At 39.4% G+C, this 22,859-nt stretch overlaps 1 protein-coding gene across 3 annotated transcripts in view; it reads right to left on the bottom strand.

Annotated features, from left to right (window-relative positions):
* Kdm3a (lysine demethylase 3A) overlaps positions 1-22,859 on the bottom strand; it is a 43,135-nt gene that overhangs the window by 8,472 nt on the left and 11,804 nt on the right. For all 3 annotated transcript variants that reach the window (XM_048430597.3, XM_048430740.3, XM_048430663.3), the window contains exons 5-17: positions 21,998-22,100; positions 21,320-21,444; positions 21,015-21,087; positions 20,835-20,923; positions 14,910-15,073; positions 13,362-13,873; positions 10,688-10,892; positions 6,673-6,887; positions 4,480-4,632; positions 4,252-4,347; positions 3,583-3,710; positions 1,983-2,178; positions 74-246 (exon numbers count right to left, since the gene is read on the bottom strand). In XM_048430597.3, the coding sequence (XP_048286554.2) occupies positions 74-246; positions 1,983-2,178; positions 3,583-3,710; positions 4,252-4,347; positions 4,480-4,632; positions 6,673-6,887; positions 10,688-10,892; positions 13,362-13,873; positions 14,910-15,073; positions 20,835-20,923; positions 21,015-21,087; positions 21,320-21,444; positions 21,998-22,100 (2,232 nt within the window). The remainder of the gene's footprint in view (positions 1-73; positions 247-1,982; positions 2,179-3,582; positions 3,711-4,251; positions 4,348-4,479; positions 4,633-6,672; positions 6,888-10,687; positions 10,893-13,361; positions 13,874-14,909; positions 15,074-20,834; positions 20,924-21,014; positions 21,088-21,319; positions 21,445-21,997; positions 22,101-22,859) is intronic.

Genomic DNA, 22,859 nt, shown 5'->3' with positions numbered 1-22,859 from the left:
GTGACAAATGCCTTCTACTCAAATCTCTTCTACTCAACTTCAAACGCGTACAAACAATAAAACAAGCACATACCTTTCCTGTGGAGGAATTCAAGAGATTTCGAAGGAAACCAGAATTATTGTTGCTCACTGGTGTCAAAATTGTGCTGTTAAAAGTGTGGAGGACAGTGCTGGACTTGTTCAGAGGGGGCAGGGGTGGAAGGCATTTGATTTCATTCTTTAAAACTGGCATAGTTGGCTGTTTTTCTAAAATAAAAACAAAACATTCAGGTGTGCATTCAAGGCAAACTCCCTGTTAGTCTCTAATACCAGCAGAATGACTTCAGGGTGCAGCTTCCTCTCCTAAAACCAAATTAAAAAAAAAATCTACAAGGATAAAACTGTGTGTTAGTTAAGAATTAAAAACAGTATCAACAACCCAGGAGAAACCAGAAAATTATATGTGTTTTAACTTTTATTTTATGGAGGTGGGTCTTTTGACTGCTCTGATCCCTGTGAAGGCTAGAAAAAGGTGCTGGATATGCTGAAACGGAAATTACACCGTTTTGAGTATATGTGGATGCTAGGAATTGAACCCAGGTCATCTGGAAGAGCAAGCAGCAAGCACTCTGAACTCCCAAGCCATCTCTCCAACATCACAAATGGTATTTTAAAAATATTATTGTATATGGTGTTATCACACTGGTCAGGACTCCTAATACAGTGCTTAAAACAATAAGAACCTTCATCTTATTCCCAAGTACAAAGAACCTCTTAAAACAACTTCAAAGTCAAGACAGTTGTAGTGTATCCACCCGTGTCCTACCTACTGAGGAGGCTGATGCAGAAGAATCAACTAAGCTTAGGAATGGAAGATCAAACTGGATAGCATAGGGAGACATTTCCCCCCACCCCACCCCCCAAAATCATTTATAATGCTTGGTATCAGCATTTTTGCTGGGAAAACCCTTAAGGATGTTCTCTTCTAGTCTTAATTTCAGTTTCATAAAATTTACAGGTGTTACACTTGTTTTTTTACATCTCATCACACGACTATCTTCTCTACTTTTAGATATTCAATTATAGGTACATATCTGAGTACGGTCAGTCATACAGATCCTCTGTTTATGGTATCAAACCTGATTCAGAAAAATTTTAATGTCTGCATGAAAAACTCACTTGCAATTTTTCCCTGACCAGAAAGCAAAATTACGTAAATTCTTGTCTAATTTTATCTGATTCCAAAGTCCACATCTTTGTATTTAGGTCGAGCCATTCTGAGACAGCACACTGAGACTAAGACAAGACAGACAGCAAGTGAACAATCACTTGAGGCTCAGGAAACACGAAAGGAATAAAAAGCATAAAGAATATAAGAACCAGAAAACAGGGAGTGCCTAGGAAATGCCATCTAAAAACACACAGCCACGACTGTGAATCACATCTACTACTGGCACTGGCCACACAGATCAGGCCACCCAACAAGTAGCTATGGATGAGATGGGGCAGTTAATAGGACCCTGCCACTCACTGTGAACTAAAGATTCTAGGAGAGAGGGACACACGGTGCCCAGCTGAGCACACACTAGAGAGCTGGCCAGGTTTTAGTGGCTAGTTTCAAGCCCATGATTTAGAAAAGTAGCCCTAGTTAAATTCTGTAAGACACAAAACAAAAAGTCACTGAAAGAAATTTGTAGGAAAGAACAGGACTGTCAGGTAGGAGGAGCTAGAAGAACAAGGGGAAACTAACCAGAATGCACTGTACAAGTGAGAGCTATGTCAATAGTTGTGACGAAGTCTCAGCACCACTCCACTCTTGCCAAAATGATTTCAACTTAAGTTCCCTGGAGTAAAGCTCCCTTCCCGGGATGATGCCATGTACCTGGATGACAGCAGAGAACACTTTCCATGCTGTAACACTCCTAGTCCGGCTCACAGCAATTTTAGCTGCTCAGTTTCTCTGTGAAGGTACTCAAGTGCTCCAAAAGGTAGGAAATGCTCACCCTTGTTTTCCTTGTTGACGTTCCCACTGGTAAGGTCGGCCAACCAGTTTAAAGGCGATGTGTTTGCGGTGCAGGCAGGCTTCATGCTGCTGGCTGTCTTGGAGGCTGTTTCCCCACCCACAGTCGCTGGCTCCAACACAGGGGAACTTTGCTGAAGCATGGTTCCAAGAGTTGGTTTTTCTCCAGGTAAGGATGTCTGTAAGTGTAAAGGCAGAATTAGGTGTAAGCTAAAGATTGACATCTTCCTTTCTTATACCTTTGTCCCTAGCAGCCTGCCAGTAAGAGACACACAGCTAACACAAAGTCACCTAATAGCCCCAGCTATCATGACTGTAGCAATTTTCTGGTAATAACACAGAACAGTAAGGATAAGACAGAGATTTTCATTTTTAGCTTTTAAGTATTACTAATGAAAACACAAACTATGGTAACAAACGTACTAAGGTACTGCCTCACTCACTCACTCACTCACCAGAAGTCTTGCACATATTCCCAGGGCCCCATATATCAAGTGGTTTTACAATGATTGATCTATGCCTGTTCCTCCGGGGAACTCAGCAAGAACCCAGAGCAGGCACTGAAAATATGTGCAATCAACAAATGAGGTGGGTGGTGAAAGCAGGGGGCTCAGAAGTCTGCACAGAGAGGGGATTCTCTGTTGACTCAAGCTTTAAATGTGATGAACTGCTCTTCAGAAAACCACGACACCAACAACTAGAAAGAATGCACACTCACTCTGTTACTTGGGTGCAATGAGTTTACACAAATAATCAGAAAGGAAAACGGAGACTATTCCGATTCCCGTGGTGGTCCTGGCCCTTCTTCTCTGTTAGGTGCTTCAGTGCTATCTGGTCACCAGGGCTTTCTACCACTGTGTTCTTACTGTTAAGACCTGGTAAGCAAGCTGACGCATATGTGCCAAAGTGACAAATGGCAGGAAAGAATTCAAGTTCACTAAGTCTTTAAATTCAGCACTAGGGAGGCAGAGCAGGTGATCTCTGTCAGTTTGTGGCCAGCCCGGTCTATATACCCATTTCTAGACCGGACAGGACTAGAGAGACCTTGTCTTAAAACAAAAAGAACTCAAGTTTAGTTCTGTCACCAAGCACCACAGCTTTCTCAGCCATTTCTAAGCATTCTGTAAAACTGTTTATTGAAGGCAGTATCGTGATTCCAGAGCACAGGGTACAGTGGCAGCTACTGGGTAAGGGCTGGAAAGCAGCTCGGGAATAGGTGTGATGTTAACACCACCAGGAAGAGGCACGTGAGATCAAGGACTGGGCATAGTAGGGCTCATTTTCAAGAATTCCTTTAACTCTTCTAATACTGTATAGGTAAAATATAGAAATTAAAAAGTTAAACCTTCTATTTTCACTTTTCAAGGAACAAAAATGTAAAAAGACTAAGAAGTCACCGATAAAGTGCACAGGTAATATGGAGAATGAGAACGGGATGCTGAATTGTCACAGGGAGGAATGAAACCTCTTCCCAAACTAACTGCTGGCTTTATGTTCCTTTCAAACACAGTGGCAGAAACCTTAGGTTAACTGAGAAACAGACAAAACCACAAGGACAGTGCACTAAGCATTAGCAGCAATACCTGTTTCAGGTCTTCCTTCAAGGCTGGCTTTGAGAAGAGCTTGAACTGCCTGTTGGAGCAGGGACAATTGGCCTTTATACCCCATTTTGCTCTAATAGAATGCACAATGTCTCCAACATCGTAGAGAGCTAAAACAGAGGACAGAGGTGAGCAGCTTAAAACGGGCACTGTGCACGTTCACCCTCAACAGAGTAGAAAATGACTTTCCCGTAAAAATGCTTTTCTCAGGGAGCTGGAGAGATGGCTCAGAGGTTAAGAGCATTGGCTGCTCTTCCAAAGGTCCTGAGTTCAATTCCCAGCAACCACATGGTGGCTCACAACCTCTGGTGCCCTCTTCTGGCCTGCAGGCATACACACAGACAGAACATTATATACATAATAAATAAATAAATAAATAAATATTTTTTTAAAAAAATGCTTTTCTCAGCAGCATCAAGGTCCATCCATCCTGCCTTTCTCAAATGCACACTTTGTTTCCTTCTACAAAGCTGTCCCTGAGACCTTAAAAAGTACAGGGACTTTATTTAACATGTTTCTTGAGAATTTTCAGAATAACACTAAAAGTTAGCAGGCAATCATACTACATCTAGTAAAACCAAACTAAAGCCCTTGTAAGGTACCCAAGACGTGTATATGTGTGTGGGGGTATCCCTGCCTCACAGAAAATACCTTTGCCGGGGATGATCTGTGTGGGCATCAGGTTTTCAGGCTCATGTATCTGGCTCTTCACACACCTTATCCAGGAGAAAGTCTTGTAGGCAGCACCTGCAAACAGACTTGCGCTGTTTACCATAAACCTCAGAGCCCCAGTGCTTCAGAAACCCATCAACTGCAAACCAACAAAGGACTTAAGTCCAGTGTATCAGGGGCTGGAGGAGACTCAATTCTGTCACTCACCCTGTTGGCAATTCATCCTCTTCATCCGGTAGCAATCCACACACACTCCAAACCCACACCGAGGGCACACCCAGTGAAGGTTGAAAATAGTTGTGTCACACACATCACACATTTCTCTAACACCTTTGACAGCTCGCTTCCAAGCAACCTGTCCTGCAAAAATCAATTAAGTCATTTAGTTTTGAGGTAAGAAGGTTTCCGAAATTAAACAGGTGGGGGTATAAGTTCACTATGTGCCCAGAGTTCCCATTTGAACTGTTAACTTCATGACAGACGCTACAGCCCATAAAGCTCTCCTGAATCCCCCAGCATGCCTGTTCAGTCTAATGGTGGACACCTGCTCTTACTATCAGGCTTGCGAGGAAGCCTCTAGGTAGGGTGCTATCTTTCCACATCATTCATGGTATTTCATTTCCTTCTCTAATGCAACCAGCTTGTTACATAAGAAAGAGGAAGAGAATGATCACGAAAGCAAGAAAGAAAGGGATTCAAAGAGAAAATTCTTTAATTGTACTCTTAAAAGACAATTCCCTGTGCTTTTTTTCAATATGGGCAGAAAAAAAAATCATTACTTACTTAAAACCTAAAGTAGCAGCTCACAACTGTCTATAACTCCAAGATCTGACACCCTCACACAGACATACGTGCAGACAGAACACCAATGCACATAAAATACAGATAAATAATATATATAAATAAAAAATATACATAAACAAAAAACCTAATGGGGTCTGAAGAATCAGGAGGGAAGCAACATTTGTTTCATTCATGTGTCTATGAACTGCAATCAGATGCAGGCTGTCACAAGTGCAGTCATGTAAGAAGGTTCTGTACTTGCAGTACTTTTACCCGCACCTGTATAAGGAGCCCATCATGCACATGAGAAACTTATCCTATCCAGAGTACAGAGAAAAGAGTTTAATAAGGCCTCTGACTTGTGAACACGCAGACAGAAGAGTAATTCTAAAGCTGACCCTCCCCTCAGAATAACTCCAGCAGCCCCAGGAGTTTTTGATCCCCAGGCCCACTTCTGGATTCTATTGCTTAAATCTAAGAAATAGATATGCCTGGAGAGAAGGCTCATCAGTTAAGAGCACTTTCTGCTCTTGTAGAGGACCTTAGTTCAGTTCCCAGCACCTACATGATGGCTTATAACTATAACTACAGTTCAGCGGATCTGGTACACTCTCTTAGCCCCCATGAGCATCAGGAATAGATGCAGTTCATTTACATATGTGGAAGCAAAACCACTCATACACATATAATAAAAATCTATAAACCTTTTGTAAAGCCCTGAAAAAGAAATAAGAGGACCCACATGTAACAACAGTATTTCATGCTTCAGTTTGTTTATGGCAAGTATAAGCAAAATTCTGAATGGACAGACACTGTCATTCAAACATGGTTATTCAAAATCCAAAATGATAGACACTACCGTGTCTATCAAATTTACATATGCATCAAAATTATGAGACCTGTAAGCCATGAGTCCCATGATGCTTTTGGGTTGATGTCCCCAGACCACGCAGAGAGGAAGAAAAGTGTTATTCTTCCAGGCACTCTATCTTGAGGAGACACAAAGGAGGTTCAGCTCTTATATGATGCCAACACTGACTCCTGTAGCACACTAGACTGAACACTAGTAAAGGAGCGCTCTTTAAGAGTAGAGGGCATAGTCATAGGGGAGCTAGCAGCTGCTGCTGTCCCTTCAAAACGTGATATGGGAAGAACTGTATCCATCTGACCTGGCTCCACTCTCTCACCCAGGTATCCATGAGACCCAGCCCTGCACAGTGGAACTCAGGCTAAGGAAATGCCTATCCACTCTTACTGTTTTTAAAATGTATTATGGATTAAGAATCTTTTGTCTGTAACCAATCTGAAGTCTCATTCCCTTGCGGTGAGTTTACATATCTGGTGTGGCTGTGCAAATGCCATTTTAATACCTCACACTGACCTTTCAAAACAACAAAGAAAGAAATATTCTTCCTTTGACAATTGTCGCACAACAAATCCAGAGACTAAACAGCTCAGAAAAAACCTGTGGCAAAAGGAAAACTGTAACTAAACTCACAATACCATTCACCTAGACTGCTGGTGGAAATGAGATCAGAGCAACTGGAACTTAGGTATCACGAAGAAACAAAAATCAAGCTGGAGTCAAACATCCTATCCCCGAAGAGATGCTCTTACTGTGTGGCTCAATAGTTGACATAGCTTCCTTCTCAGAAATGACCATCTGACAGAAGTGGTCTCCAATATTGGCCAGGATGTACTTTGCTGTGTCCAAATCAGTCCCCACAACATTCTTGGTCAAAGGCAGCCACAAGCCAATGGCTTCACTGTCGTACTTGTTTGGTGTTAAGAAGCCTTCTACCCGCAACACACCATGTTTGTTGAACTGTAACCTAGAAGTAGGAAAACACACAAGATTGATTTGCTACTAGTACTTACTACATAAATACTATTTCAACCAACAAAGCCTCTTCTGGTTTTCTGTACTCTCCATGGCTAATGGCAGCCAATTTACTGGTTTTAAATCTTATTTGACTTAAGATTTTTAAAAAATAATTACTGTTTTTCTCCTAAAAGACAAGTTAGATAGGACATGTGAGAGAGGTGTCTATTTTGAACGCAAGGCAAGTTATCAGAGAGCCTCCAGAGACACTCTCTATCTACTAGACTTGAATTTAACAATAAAGACAGTAACAAATGAAAGAAGGGACCAACAACCAACACCAGGTAAGAGTAGAAGCACTGCTTCAAGAATAATACTCAGCAAGGGAGGGGCTGTGCAGCCACGGAAGCTATGGCCGTATGGACTTGAGCGGTACCTTGGTCCAAGTGCACCGGAGAGGGAGAGGTGCATTACAATGTGAGCTCCTGAAACCTTTCAGAGGAAACCTGAAGACGGAACATAGAACCTAAGGAGTACACTGGCAGGCAGAACATTCTCAGAACACACTTTTAATACTTTAATATCTGGATGGTTTGAGAAGCTGTGGATTAGTTCTGAATATTTTTAAAACTTAATATTTTACTTATAGTTGGAATCATAAGAAGTTGACATAAACCATATAGTGAAGTAGAATAGGATAAACATCAAGACGGTCAGAGGACAAAGTGCCAATCTGAGTTGGGTAGGGCTAACACAAAAAGCTACCTTAGGGAAGAGATGGTAAGATAGTAACTAAGTTTGCTTTGTAAGAAAAGGAGACATTAGGAAAGAAGCTAAGTTCAGTAAAACTCCTACAGAAACAAGAAAAAGACAGGTACAACATGAGAATGCTAACAAGGAATTAACTAAGGTTTCATTTGCATATATATAAAAATCAAGAGCTTGAAGGGCCAAATACTGACTGCCTTCAACATTTTGCTGGAGGACTCCAGTATCTTTGCTGGGCACTGACTATCTGAATTCTCTAAGTCTATGAGATACACAAGTTTCAGAAGAACCACTGGTCAAGGAACACCAATGGCGGTGTATGAAAATACCATAACAAAGCCATTATTTTCACACACACACAAACCTCTTCAAGAGTACAGAGCAAATAAGACAAGTCCCTACAAGCTGTATAGGCAAATGCAAAATGATATCCAGAGATGTAAATTTCCAGAGTCCAAACCGGAAATAACCATAACAAGGTTGAGTATCACACTGGATGTGAGTGTACACCTCTTAACGCCAGCATTTAAGCCAGGGCAGGAAAATCACAAGATCAGAGCCTGACCTAGCAAGAACAGAGTACAAGGCCAATCTGCACAACTTAAAATTTTTTATAAAGAAGTAAAAATAAAGGGAACGTTAGGGATGTAGCTCACTGGTTGGGTACTAGCTTATTATTATTAGCACATGAAGCTGTACATTCAATCACAAGTACTAAAAAACAGAAGAACAAATGAACAAAACTTTCTTTAGTTTCTCCACAACACATCTAAGTACAAATGTGTGTCTATTTTAATACATTTATTTGCATAACCAACAATTTTCTTGAGAGGAAGTAGGATATAACCAACTTTATTAAGAAGCTACTCCAGGTCAGGTGTCACTCAGAAATGCATCATGTGCACATGATAGCAGCTCTAAATGCTACACGTTACCACATTTGTGCAACTACTCAGGAGCAAATGGGGTAAGCTGCTGTGCTCCCACTTTACTAGATAAACCAGAGTGAAAGCTACTTGCACATACTATGTGCAATGATACTTGATTATCATTTCTCAGACCATAGTAAGACCTCTAAAGTGGTCTAAATCACCTGTATATTTAACCCAGCTCAGCAATCATTTTTCAACTTACATTTAAAATTATATCTTAAATTAGATGAAAAGACAAATACAACAGGAAGAGAGAAAAGCATCACTTGTTTATAACTAGCTGAACATGAAAATATCACGACTAAGAAACTGTACTATCTAACTTTTATTTATATCCAGAACATCATTCATTTATGTCTTAACAAAACTGAAAACAAAGTTGTTTCACTCTGGGCAAAGGGACCTGAATAAAATGAATCTAATTTTCTAAACAGTACAGTAAGCTTTTCTATAAAATTATAAACATTAAAAAAACACACACCAGGTTTTTCTCTTATATGCAGAACAAAAAAAAAAAGGCCCCAAAGCAGAAGCGGGATTTACTTGTGACATTTGAGGGATCAAAGAGGATGCGAGGGAGTAATCTGGAGAGACGCAGAGTATATTACATACGTAATATACCTCATGCTCTTCTACAGTGGCTACATGCTAATGCGAAAAGTAAGTTAATAGCACCAGTCAAGTAAGAGACATCAATCAGAAGTGAGGACTAAGAATTTTTAAAATCTAAGAGGTTTTTAATAATAAATTATAAATAGCTGCCAAGCAATTAAACACTGATGTTGTCTATGTCATTCTAGTAAAATTCTGTAAACTCTACTTTTTTGTGAACAATCGAGGAGGGGAGCATCATTAACCTACTGGCTTAGGAAAAGAAATAGCAATTTTATTTCTTTTGTCTACCTTTAAAACATTAGCTTATTAATGACTAATTTCTTCTGGTCACTCAAGGGTTTACTCTATTTTTACTAAAGGACTACCTGACAAATGATTAGTAATTGTTACTCTGATTTAAATAGTGGAAGCCGGGCCTTTAATCTCAGCATTCAGGAGGCAGAGGCAGGTGGATCTCTGTGAGTTTGAGACCAGCCTGTTCTACAAGAGCTAGTTCTAGGACAGACTCCAAAGCTCTAGAAAACAATGTCTCGAAAAACCAAAACATTAGCAAACAAACAAGTAAAAAGGAGTAAGCACCCAAAGACAAAAGTCAACAAACTATATAATGTGAACAAATTTAAATGAAAGAAAAAATGAAATAAATTATTCACATGCTCTCCATGCTGGTAAAGGAGCACAGACAGACATGCTTGATCTACTAGTGTGCCTGGACACCGATGTGCCCTCCTAAAGAGGAGTCTAGCAGAACAATCTTAAAATTCAGCTGACCCAGCAATGCTACTTCTAAACATGCCTTCAAAGTAAAGGGAGATGTAGGCAAGGGGATGATCACTGGAGACAAACTGCTGTAAGTTCTAATGCATACAACACAGAATTTCCAAGTATTTGCAGACAATGATAAATATGAGCAAAATATTCCTTCTTATGTTTGGTAAAGATTCAAAACAGTTTATACAATACACTAACTAGGTTAAGTGTACCAAACAAACTTTCTGACCAAACACTAGAAATGCACTGTAAAGAAAAGTTACCTGTAGTGATTTCCTAGAAACTTCAGCATTTTTCTATGACAATTATCTGAAAAGTATTTTTAATGTGGGTGTTTTTGGTTGTTGCTTTGTTTTTGATATATATATATATAAATAAAAATTGAGTGTTGGGGATTTAGCTCAGTTGGTAAAGTGTTTAGCATCCACTGGGTTCCATCCCCAGCACCACATAAACCAAGCATGGTTTCTGCATGCCTGTAAATCCCAGTACTCTGGAAATGGAGGGAGAAGGATTAAGAGAGTTCAAGGTCCTCCTTGGCTATACAGGGAATTTGAGGCCAGCCCCAAATCTATGTATGAGAAAAGATTGTAAAAGAATAATATATAGTTAAGCTCTAGACTGCCAAACACATAGTAAAAATACAATTTTTACATTCCAGGGTTCCTGCTGACAGAAGAAAAAGTATGTAAACAGAGCCCACATCTTTCCTCAAATACCTCACCTCCGGAAGTGAAAAAAGCGGCAGAACACAGGCGAGTCCTTCTGCTGGTCCTTATCCTTGCGCAGGCTGTCTAATCGACACTCCCGACACTTGGGCAGCTGCGCCACGATGTTAACACAGGAGTCATCCTGAACAAAGGCCTCTCCGCTCTGCTGCAACTTTTTGAGTTTATCTGGGTCTGTCAAAACCGATTTCCGGGCTGGGGCTAGGAACATAAGAGAAAGGAAATGAAACCTCAAGTTTCTGAATAGAACGTCAACATTTGACTGAATTCTAATTAAAAAGTCAACATTCCTAAAGAAAGGGCATTCTTCTCCACTTTTGGTTCAGCTAAAATTTCTACAAAATAGTTAAAAAGAAGACAATAAAAGCAACAACTAGCAAAGTTTTGTTTAAAATAATAATAATAATAGTAATAATAATAATAAATCCCCATTTGACAACCTAAACCACCAAATTCAACAGTCAGACTCACAAATAAAAGTCAGTGTATCTTTGTCTTCCCAATGTTAGATGAGAGCAACCTGCTAGGAAGACCTCCTCTAAATCACACCCATGCAGTCATCGCAGAGTGGGGGAAGCCCACCCAGGCCTGCCTCTGCAGAGAGTACCTTGATTTTCATGCTCAAAAAGAAACTAGGCTAAGGCATTTTCTTGAAGTACTCTAAACAAAAACTATTCTAAATAAAGACAAAATCATTTTCCCATTGTTCTATAAAGTTAGAGCTATTTTCTAAATGTCTTCCATGGGTAAGTAAAGTAAGGAAGGTTTTAAAAATAATAGCAGTGATATAATTTCAGTTGCTCAGATAGTGAAAGGCACTACCCTTTGAGAGCTTCTCTAGGTTTCCACATATTATAGGTAGGAATAGTCCAAACTTTGATTTTTTTTTAATCTGGCTTGAAAGAAGTACCTATAGATTAGTAAATTAAACTGTCTAAATGTAGCTTAAAATGGAGTCTCTCAGGCCAGAGGCAAAAGTGCCAATGTCCACTTCTGAGGCACCAAACAGAATAGAAGATCAGCTACTTGATTACAGGTGTTTTTTGCTCTGCAGCCCTAATATGGAGCAAGGAAGCAGAATCCTTCTTCAGAGTCTATCTATATCCTCAAGCAACTGTAGTGGGCACAACCCAGAGACTGATGGGCTGCTGGCCCACACCTGACAGCAGCATGTGCAGGTCCAGATAAGGGACACACTGCACAGTGAGATAAAGCTGGACTCCTGAGCTCACGCAGGTCTCAACTAGGATTTTCACTCCCTCTTCACAGAAACTAAAATGATTTGCTTCACAAACTAGCTGTGAGGGCTGATGACTCAAAAAGAATAAATAGAACAGATACATGGTTATGAATATTCACTTTCTCCTGGGGGTTACATAATGCCGAAAACAGTATGATATTTATGTAATTTTAAGCAAACTAACTACTTTATCAACTTGAGCCTCAAGAATGACAAAGCTGAGTTGAGAGAATTCCTAGGCCTTTATTTCTCTTTCTATTTTTCCAGAGCTTTATGAAAAAGAACACAAATCAAGTCAAGTACCCTGTCTTCTGCTGTCAGAGGCTGGTTATCACACTAGTGTGGCTTTGGCTGTCTGTGAACTCAGAGCACACTTTATACACAGAGTTCATGGGACAACCTGAGGGAATTATTCTCTCCTTCCACCATGTGGCTTCTAAACTCAGGGCACCAGGCTTGGCAGTAGACATCTTTACTCAACTGAACCATCCCACCGACACTATGGTTTTGTTTTCTTTTCTTAAGAGGGCTTTTATACTAGGGTTTTCAACAACTTTATAAAACCCACACTCATTTTTCATATACTGATAATTCAGGTTACTTTCTTGTAATAGCTTTGAACCTTGACACACTGAGGTCCTTCCAATCTTCTAATTACTGTAACAGCATTCTGACTACTGTCCTCATTAGAATGGACTGGCAGCATAAGCTGAGGAATGCTTACCCAAAACGCTTAAGGCCAGAAGTGCTGTCAATTTACAAGGACTATCGCATATACAATTCATTTATGTGTGCCCATACTGTAACTACAATTCCATCACATGAGGTCAAGAAAGGAATTTTCCACCTGTAGTGTATGCTAGTACTCAAACAGTTTCTGATTCTGAAACATTTATGAACTGGCTTAGGAATGTTCAACTTGTAAGTATGAATCATAGTGTACGATCCTCTCTGCACTAAGAGAACTCAGTCTGAAAACTGAGTATACCAAGACCTACCCTTAACAACCATGCTCCGTGTTTCCACCCATGCCTGAGATGAGGTAGGGAAGAGGGAGAAAGCACACACATACATATGAACTACCTGTGTGAGCACAATGCCCCACTTCTCCAACCCCAGCTGGATGCTACAAAAACAGCAATAGTATAAAGACAAAGTAATCACCAGATCACTCTAGATTTTGCTTCAAACAGGATTTTTCTTACCATCAAAACTTAGGAATCATCTGACCCATTTTAGGTAATAGGGTAAATGCATGTAATAGAGTCCTTGGAGCATTAATGTTAATAGAAACTACTTCACAGGTTAAAATAAACTAATTTCTATAACATGGCTTATCTGAACTTGCTCCTACAGTCATTCTCTTATTTTTTTTTAAATCACAAGGGAAGAAACATATCATTCACCAATAAAGATTTCAAAACACTTACAAGTCTGGGTTTTATTACAGCTTCTTGTACAACAGCTTTCATTATCTACTTTTACTGACGTTTCCTTTAAATTTTGAGATTGGCACCCTAAATCTGAATGTTCGACCTTCTTTTCTGCACAACTATTAAGGCTACCGACACCTGCTTTCACTTCAGGCTTATCTGAAAGCTCGTCAGATGTAGAAGTTGCATGTTCTAGGTGCTTCTGCAGTTCAGGAGTAGTGGCAACGTCCAGCTCTGCCTTAGAAGAAATCTTTGCAGGAAAGCACTCCTCTGGAAGGCCAGTGACTGGCTGTGGAGCAGACTCCAGTCTGCTCTCCTCATCAGTGCTTGTTTTAGGCTGGATACAGCTACCTTTGGGCTCACTCAGAATTTTCAAGTCTCCAGCCCCAACCTGAGAAGATTTTGAAGACAGCAATCCCGCTTTGCAGACATCTGGTTTTGTTCTCAGTACTTCAGATTTTGTGTTTAGACAAGAAGAAAGTTCTTCTGGCAAACTCTGCTTATGACATCTGAAAAACATAATAGGGAAAAATAGTAGCATCCTGGTCTTTCTTATCTCTTATCATTCGAAAATAATTCAGTTTGCTATGGCAACCAGCAAGAAAGAAAAAAGAAAATTGTTATGGTAGAAAATTTTGGGTATGTTTCTGTGAGGTAGAGTGGAGAACAATCCATCCATGGCTCTGGAAAAATATCTTACATACTCAGAAAAATGTAAACCTAAATGCTCCATGCATGCTCTCTTAACATTTTAACTGAAAGTCACTTCTGCTTCTTACAGCATAATGAACCTAGCTTTCCCTCAAAACAAACACTGTCATATATAATCAGAAAACACACAATAGTTAAGAAACCCAGTAGTTTTTAATGTGTCAAATTAAAAGTCTACACAAGGCCAATTACCAAATCTCTTCTTTTTCTGTTTCAGAAAAACTTGTGCTGATGTCTCTTATATAATAAAAAAAAATTAAGTTTAAATTTGAAAGAGAAAACTAGTATTCTTGTATACCAAAACTTGAAAACTCAATCTCATGGCTGGCAGATGTATCAAGATAAAAGCTTTGAAGTAAGTTATGTATATTAGAAATATCAGAAATCCCTTCCTATACAAAATACAAATCTAACACTACATACCACCAGCAGGATGAAACTCTTGTCGCACTATAAATAGCAAGCCACCATGAGTGGCCAGGACCCAAAGCAGCAGGACAGGCTGATTACTTGCTTGCATATGAAATTTATTCACTATTTCTTCTTCTTCTTCTTTTTTAAAAAATAATTTTATTTATTCTTTGACATTTCCATACATTTATACAATGTATTATTTTTATTAAATTTATTCATTTTACATGTGTTTTGTCTGAATGTGTATACCATTTGTGTACCTGCCTGGTGCCTCTTAAAGCCAGAAAGAGGGCACTGGATCCACTGGAACTGGAGTAATGGATGGCTCTGAACATAGTGCTGGAAGTAAGGCCCAGGTCTTCTGCAAGAGCAACTTCACTGCTGTTCCGAAAACCCTTAATTAGAGCACTATTCACTCACCCTTGAGGAAGTTTCGCTCCAATGTTAGGCGGAGAGTTGGCTGCCTGGGGAGTATTTTGCTGTCTTGGGTCCTTGCTAGAAGGAGTTGCTGCAGTACAGCCAAGCAGGATCTCCTTAAAAACTGTTGTGGGAACAGACTGTACAGGGCACACACTGGGAGAGGCCTAAAAGATACCAAACCAACAGACATTAAATACAAAATTCTTAGTGGAAAATAATGTTAATAAAATTAAAGATAGTTTCCTTTGTTTAATACTAAGCAAGCACAAAATCATTGCCAAATAAAGACCAGGATAACAAACAAGTGATAAATCAAACTCCAAGAATGCTTATCTGATCTCGGCCACTATAAGGAGAGAAATGTGGCAATGCACAGAGGCGAACTTCTAAGTGACAGCTCTAATGGTGGCTGCTTCACATGCAATCATCTGGACATGACTTGAGAGTGCCCACCACGCACTTACTGCGTAGATTGGCAGGAGACCAGACCACATAGGACTCTTGTAGGCAATGGAACCTACTGGGTACCACGATAAGCCTTGGCAATGCAATAAAGATTGAGGACACGATTCTTGTTCTTATGTGGCTCATCAAGTCACAAAGGTCACCCCAAGCTGTAAAAAATATTAAGTCATGACTGGCCTATGGGAAAAAGCTTGAATATCTTTCCCCCTTCCCTTTCTATGTAATTTTACCTTTGTAAGAATAAAAATATTAGAGATTCATATCTGCTATTTATATTAGCTACAGAAACAGAATTTCCTACCATGAGAAAAAACAACAACGTATAAACTCTAGACAACTCTTGTATGGTAGAGTGTACAGTCAGTCTACGTTTTTCTGGATTTCATCTGTCTATCAGGCCTCTCAGCATGTCATATACCATGATCTGATTTACCAAATCCAAACTTAAAAGTCTTCAGTTCTTCATCCAATAACCTCTAAACTACGACACACAAATTTCCTCAAATTCTTAAAACCTAAAAATTGCCAATATGTTAAATGCTATCTACTCATGAATCATTTCTTCATTTCCTCTGGCAGCCTTGAAAAGACTAATACAGAATTTTATAAAAAACAGAAATAAGAAAAAATTATCAATGTTCTGGAATTGTTTTGATAACCACTTATGAAATCACTGTCTCCAAAAGCCGAATCACCACATTATTATAAATGCTGATTCAAGGTTCACTTTTACCAAGCATCTCTTCTATCTGCCACCTCCCTTCCTTTGGATACACCTAGAGACCTAGAGGTGATGTGAATACTTCTCTTTAAATCACTCTCCCAAAACAACACACTTAAGAACTTAGATTATAAACTGTAGGACACAGTTTTACTCTGTATAATATCCATCAATCTGTTTAAGTCAAGAAACTTTCCATCTTTCCCACTTCCCACAACCACTCAATAAATCATGTCTCCATTTTCAAAGTACCAACTGAATCTTTCCATTTTTATGACACCACTGCTGTTTCTCCCAGACTAGTCTGACTTCCCTCCATTTTTGCTAATCATAATCCTCATGTTTCTTCTACCCAGATATCTCATTGTAGACTAACGTTTATAAAATATTCATCAAGTAGGACTATCACCCACTACCTACAAGAATCCCATATGGTTCAGCCTCCTGCCAACCGTCACTCCCTCTCACTGAACTAACAGTTGTCCACATTACTAATTAAACTGGCTTTTCTTCCAACATTCATCCTAAGCCCTTTCTAGTCTGGGCTTTGTACTTGCTATTCCTGCTGCCTAGTTTTCAGTGATTGGCTGCTTCCATCTTCTTACCCTTAGTTAAAGTGCTGCTCTCAGAATCTCAGGTTACTCATTGCCAAGAGTGTTCTAGAAGCCACTCCTCAGCTTTATCACAGCCCCATTTCCTTTTCCAAAGAACCTGTTACACTAGGAAGTATCTTTTCCTTAGTTGTTGCACAATGTACACTTAGGAGCACAGGCCCATTCCTTTATCCTGTCTGAACACATCAAGCCAGACATAAGGCAGATGACCAGTAACACTGGTGGGATGGCATGAAGAGATGGATGACAAACACAGCAGCACTTCATACTCTTAAGTAGCCGGAGGGAAGTGTTAGAAGTTACCTGAAAAGATAGGCAGTAGTAGCGCTCACCACAGCAGATCAGTATCTCCCACAGAGTACTCAGTAAATATTCACTGGAAGGGGAGATACAGTCTGCTGTTTTTACAGTGGTGATTCCCCGCATGAAGAAAAGGCATTGGGGAGAAGTAACAATAGTAGCACAGTGGGTAAAAGCACTGGATTCTGGTGTCAGACCTTGGTTTGAAATTTGAAATTTTCAAAGTTTCTGACACTTCTTATCCACTGTTCCCATTTACTACAGTGCTTAACACACAGAAAAATCAGTTTTAGAGATAAGCTCGTAAAGCAAGAAAATCTTGTCCAAATGTTCTTGATTATGCCACTGTGCAACAGAATCAGCATTAACTGAGACTGCATTTTAAGAACCTGAAGAACAACTGTCCATACCCTGTCTAAGACTCAACTCAGCAGGGACAAGATTCCTGATCCCCAAACCCATCTTCACGCACACACTTCTGCACTGGCCTCTGACTTGACAAAGGTCAAAGTTTCTTCTTACCTGAAGAGTTTTCCCTGAAGGTCTTCTATACCAGTCATGGCAATAGTTCCTCCCTGCCAGCAGACGGAGATAATATAATTGAGTGTACGACAGTATTCTAAAAAGGTCACTGCTGGCTCGCACTCCTCAGCAGACTCTCCCAATTAACCAAACAGCATCATAACTCTGAGGAATAGTCTGCTAGGCAGAGAAGACCTTCAAGGAGCCAGATGTCACTGGCAAACATGTTTATCTTTACCACGCCACAGCCAAATGTCTCACCTACCTAATCCCAAACTCCTGTCTTCAAAGGCCACCCTAAAAGTAAACCTGTGCCAGTGTAATGTATTTGGGAAATGATGCCAAGGGTATGGCTGTACTCACCTGCCACTTATATTTACAGTAACTGCCTGCTTCCTCTTTACCTTTCCAATTCTCATGAAAGCTAGGTCAGGCCAGTGTTTCCAAACTTTTAATTATAAAATCACTCAGAATATTAAAGAACACTGATTTGGGAAAATATTCACAAGGAATCAAGAAGGATACAGGAGAGCAATCTTTTAGTTTCAAAAGAGACATTAACACCATGCCTCTGTGATACATAAAAGGAAGGACAAGAGGAAGGAGCCCAGAGGAAAAGTTACCATTTCTTTGCTTCACTGTACTTTTCTAGACTAACCACAAATTTTGAAGTAATAGCGTCGGATTCCACAAGCCTCTAGTACTCGGGTAAAAACCTACTACTTAACAACTTCCTTTAGAATAGCATAGAATTCAAGCTGATATTTTTCCATTCGTCTTCTGCTCCCAGAAGTCACCCATATTGATGAAAAACTTAAGGTGGATATCAAATGAGCATACCACATTATAACCCAGACTTAAGTGATCCTCCTGCTTCAGATTTCTAATAACTTGGACAGCAAAACTACACCACTGTGTATGATAAAAGTGACGTCTTTAAAATACGGAATATGTTTTTTCATTTCCCTTGTGTAGGTTATAAACTATCTCCAGGCCAAAGTTCAGACTTAATTTTTAAGTAAGTCTCTACTACGCCTAACAATCAGTTCAAGAGCATACAAACTTACCAAGCATGAAGAGATAGTACAGACATGCTCCAAGTTAAATGAAGTCTTTCTTCCCTCCCAGTGGAAGGCAGGCAGAGGATCACTATGTATCAGCATGTTACAAGCACCTCCTTAAACATAAGGTGACCTGACTTTACTGCCCTTCCCACACTCAGAGGAACTGACACACCCCAAGAGGTTTCTACAGACCCCAATTCTGTCAGCATCTCAGGACAACTTTCCAATATTCAAACAAGGTACACCATCCTCATTCCTTTACCCTTCCCCCACACACCACTCACACACTTGTGACTATCCTCTCCATAACAGGTAACATCCAGTCAACTGGCCTTCCCTCGCTTCATCATAGATGGTTAACAAAGCTCCCAAGCCAAAAGTTGGCACGTTAGAATTGTTCCCATTCTTACTTAGCTTCTCACAGCCCTGAATGACTTGGAATGATCCTCTCTGAGCTTCACCCTAAGATGCACTGCAATCATTTTCTCTTTATAGTCCTTTAACACTTTTTCCTAAAACCCTACTACCCACTTCCTTCTAGAGTAAGGATCTCTAACCAGTGCAGACCCTTCCTATATAAAGAAACTACACAATACTATATGTGATCAGCTGACCACATCACTTGAGTTTTCAACTTGCTTGTTCAGTACACTGTACCAGGTATTCCCCTACCTCCTCAGCCCTAACACCTAGTCTTCCACCAAGTCAAATTAACGCTATTCTCTTAGGTTACCACCTCATTTGGCGCGCACTTACAGTAGCTACTAACATCACCAGTGCCCATGTTTCCACTGTCCCTTCCTCCCAAATCACACCATATATTCAAGACCAAACTGAGGCATCCCTTTCACCTCTGAAGGTGCTTCTTTTCTCTTCTCATGCCTCTTGTCCTCCAGCCATAATGAAATACTTCCCCTTAAGCAAACAAGACAATTTCTTTCTCTGAGAGCTGCTTGTGACGTGCCTGAACAACTCTTGCTCAGGACATGCATGCCCTTTGAGCTTGGAAACACCTCCAGGAGTCTCTCTTTTTCTCTGAAGAGTTGGCTCTTTGAGAAGGGAACTCCAAATACTTTTAGTCTCCAAGACTAGACATCTAGCACATAGTAAACACACCATCTTTCTACTTTCCTGGATTAGTAGATTTGAAATTAAATGAAAAGAAATAATACTAATTTCTACAATGACCTCTTTATTCTTTCCTGATCGATGTGAGCCTACGTCAAAAATGTTCAAGACTAGACATTTACAAGGAAGACAAAAAGCGTTTATCACCTTGATTCAGGAACCCTTGGGCAAAGTACCAAATCTCTTATTGTCTTAATATAGACAAAAGGTGCAGGCAAGGCTATTATACCCCAAACTAATCTGGGTTTCTGTTGCACAGTGCTAGCTTTGGTTCTACATGATCCTATTATCTACCCTCCTGCATTTGATCCAGAAGCCTAGCTAGATTCATTCACTGACTCACGATCCATTCTGTTTTCCTTTGCCTTATTCCCTTAATATTCAAGTGTCCCTCTTAAATGCTGTATTCAGTCTGCGCAGTATCATTCTAGTCAATTTTAAAACTCTAAACTTGAACCTGGAAAATCATAATGTAGGAAATTATTAACATGCTCATTTGGATCCCTAAATGGTAAAATTTATTAGTCCTGTAACGGGTTCTAAAGACAAAAGGACAAATAGCCCTAAATAGTATTTCAGAAGAGAATTAAGTAAAGCAACTAAACTCACATGGCATCCATAAAATCCAGTTTTTCTGAGCCAAGATTAGTCAACTACTTATTCTAAAAAGGTAACATAGCTATATACTTAATCACAAATGATCAATGCGAGTCATTATCATGAGTCTGAGGGTCCTATTTCAACAGACAAGCTTCTGATAATCCCAAGGTTCTTCCCTTTCTCTCATGCCAGGTGTGTTTCCTTCCAACTTAATCATACAACTCAATTACCTTCAGAAACATCTCCAATGATAAACTGTCACACAATGAGAGTGTTCACCAAATAACTATTAAAAAAAAAATAAAACTTTTGGCCCCCAAAGATAGTGAACCAGAAATTTATATTATCTCCATCTGCTTGAGTACAGAAATTATGGCCAAGATCTGGAACTTAAAACAGCAGCAGACAAGACGGCACAGAAGAGCAGAACAGACTGCTGCGTCACTATTAAAGACCAGCCACGCAATGTCAGAATTAAACAGTTTCACAGTGACAAAAAGAAATCAGTTACCTCGGAGCAAGATTTTGCTTGTTTAGAAACCAAACTTCCATTCTTCTCAGAAGACTTGCGTTTTACAGCCCCAACTCTTGAAGAATTACCTACAACACAGAACAGTGGGTAAGCAGGGCTCCTTTCTCTTACTGTGGGATAAAGAAAGGAGGAAGAACAGTTTTAATCAATGTGTCTTACCACATGTCACAAAGTTATCATGCACAACTTCAACATGAATCAGTGCAGGGTCGACAATTTTCAGTGCTGGAATCTTAAAAATAAAACAAATACACTGGAAATTTTTACTTGTTGGAATAATACTTGGAAATGAATGTAACTAACAATGCAACAGGACACCATACAAACAACTCCTTTTCACAATGACTGTAATGCTTTTCATTTCTAACTCTAACATTTGATAGAAGGGGCTTAGAGTGACTGTACACAGCCACTCTGTACAGTATCCTGCCCTAGGGGATAACATCAATTATCACTGCTTTTACCTCCTCACAGTTGACTTGAAGAGTTTTTGATGTTGGGTTTCCATTTACAACAGTTGCTGAAAACCACTGAGTAGATGGATCCAAGCTATAAATTTTTACTTCTGAACCAACAAGGTTCTTATCACCTTAAAAAGAAAAAAAGAAAGAAAAAAGAAAAACAATTGCATTCTCTCTCTTAAGAACAGCAATATATTTATACTGCCGTACTCTATGAGACTGAAAAGTGCCAAACTAGTCACAAGTGAGCTGTTCCCTGTAACTGTTAAGGCTCAAAAAACAAACAAAAAAACAAACAAAACTAAAGCAAAATCTTATGGCTATGAAGCTGACTGAGAAACCTATAACAGTAAACAGAAAGGTGAAGATTATCAAATAATATCTTATCAACTTCATGTAACAAAAATTCCCCAAACAGCAAATCTATGTCAAAATATAGCTGGTTTTTTAAGTGTCATCTCTCAAAATTTAATTGGCATAATAAACCTATTGGTCACCTCCTACATATAGAAAGCAACAAACTTGCCTTTTTTAAGTTTTGAATTAAAAAGAAATTTTCAATTTCTAACATCAAAAAATGTTTCTTCCAATGAAGAGTAAGTGAAAAATCTAAATACTAGCGTCTTATCAGTCCATCATTGGCTATTTCATGACCTATCAACAACAGATTTATCTACACACCTTGTAAAAGATGGCTTTCATCCAAATGTTTTACAATCAAAGCTTGAAATTCTTTACTGACTGTCTGATTATCAGTAAGAGAAAGCCGAAGACTGTTTACATCCTGTAAAATTAAAGACCACAAGAGTTATTTATGAATGCTAAGAATTGGATGTTTCAATTGGTTCAGTAAGATTAATTAAGATAATATCTACTAATCATTTGATTGTAAACTACTATAACTCCAGTGAATTGAACAGGTCAAAAACCACCAATCACAAGTATTCAGAAGACTGTAATTAAACCACCCAAGTCAGAAACATGAAATGAACTATGGGCTGGATTGGAGAGATGGCTCAGGGAAAAGTTTTGAAGTCTTAGTCTGCTCTTCCAGAGCACCCATTTTGGTTCCCAGCACCCACATCAGATGTCTGTTAGCTCCAGCTCCAGGGGACCAATGCCTCTTCTGGTTTTCAAGGGCACCCATACACATGGCATACACTCATACAGACACATAAAAATTAATTTTCAAAACGCAAACTAGGAGTCAACATGACATAATTTTGGTTATAGGAATAAAACACAAATCCAACTGACCAATTCAAATAAAAATATTCTACATCCCAAACCCTATTAAGGATCGGGAAAAGTGGGAAAACACACAAGACAGATGCATAATGTCAATTCATTGAAATTACTGTTTTTATCAAAAAAAAAATTATTTCACATAAACTCATTTAATCTAAATAGTATTCCAAATGCATTTCTTGTTATAAAAGGTGAAGAGACAAACAGAAAATCTGAATGAATAGCCTAAGACTTCAGAACAAGCTTGTTCTGAGACACTCCGTTCTTGGCAGTAGCTCCATTCTTGGCACTATTC

This window comes from Myodes glareolus, chromosome 6 (assembly GCF_982192425.1).
Source record: "Myodes glareolus chromosome 6, mMyoGla1.1, whole genome shotgun sequence".
Classification (NCBI taxonomy): domain Eukaryota; kingdom Metazoa; phylum Chordata; class Mammalia; order Rodentia; family Cricetidae; genus Myodes; species Myodes glareolus.
Note: the sequence above shows the minus strand (reverse complement) of the source record. Positions and strands in the feature narration are given on the sequence as shown.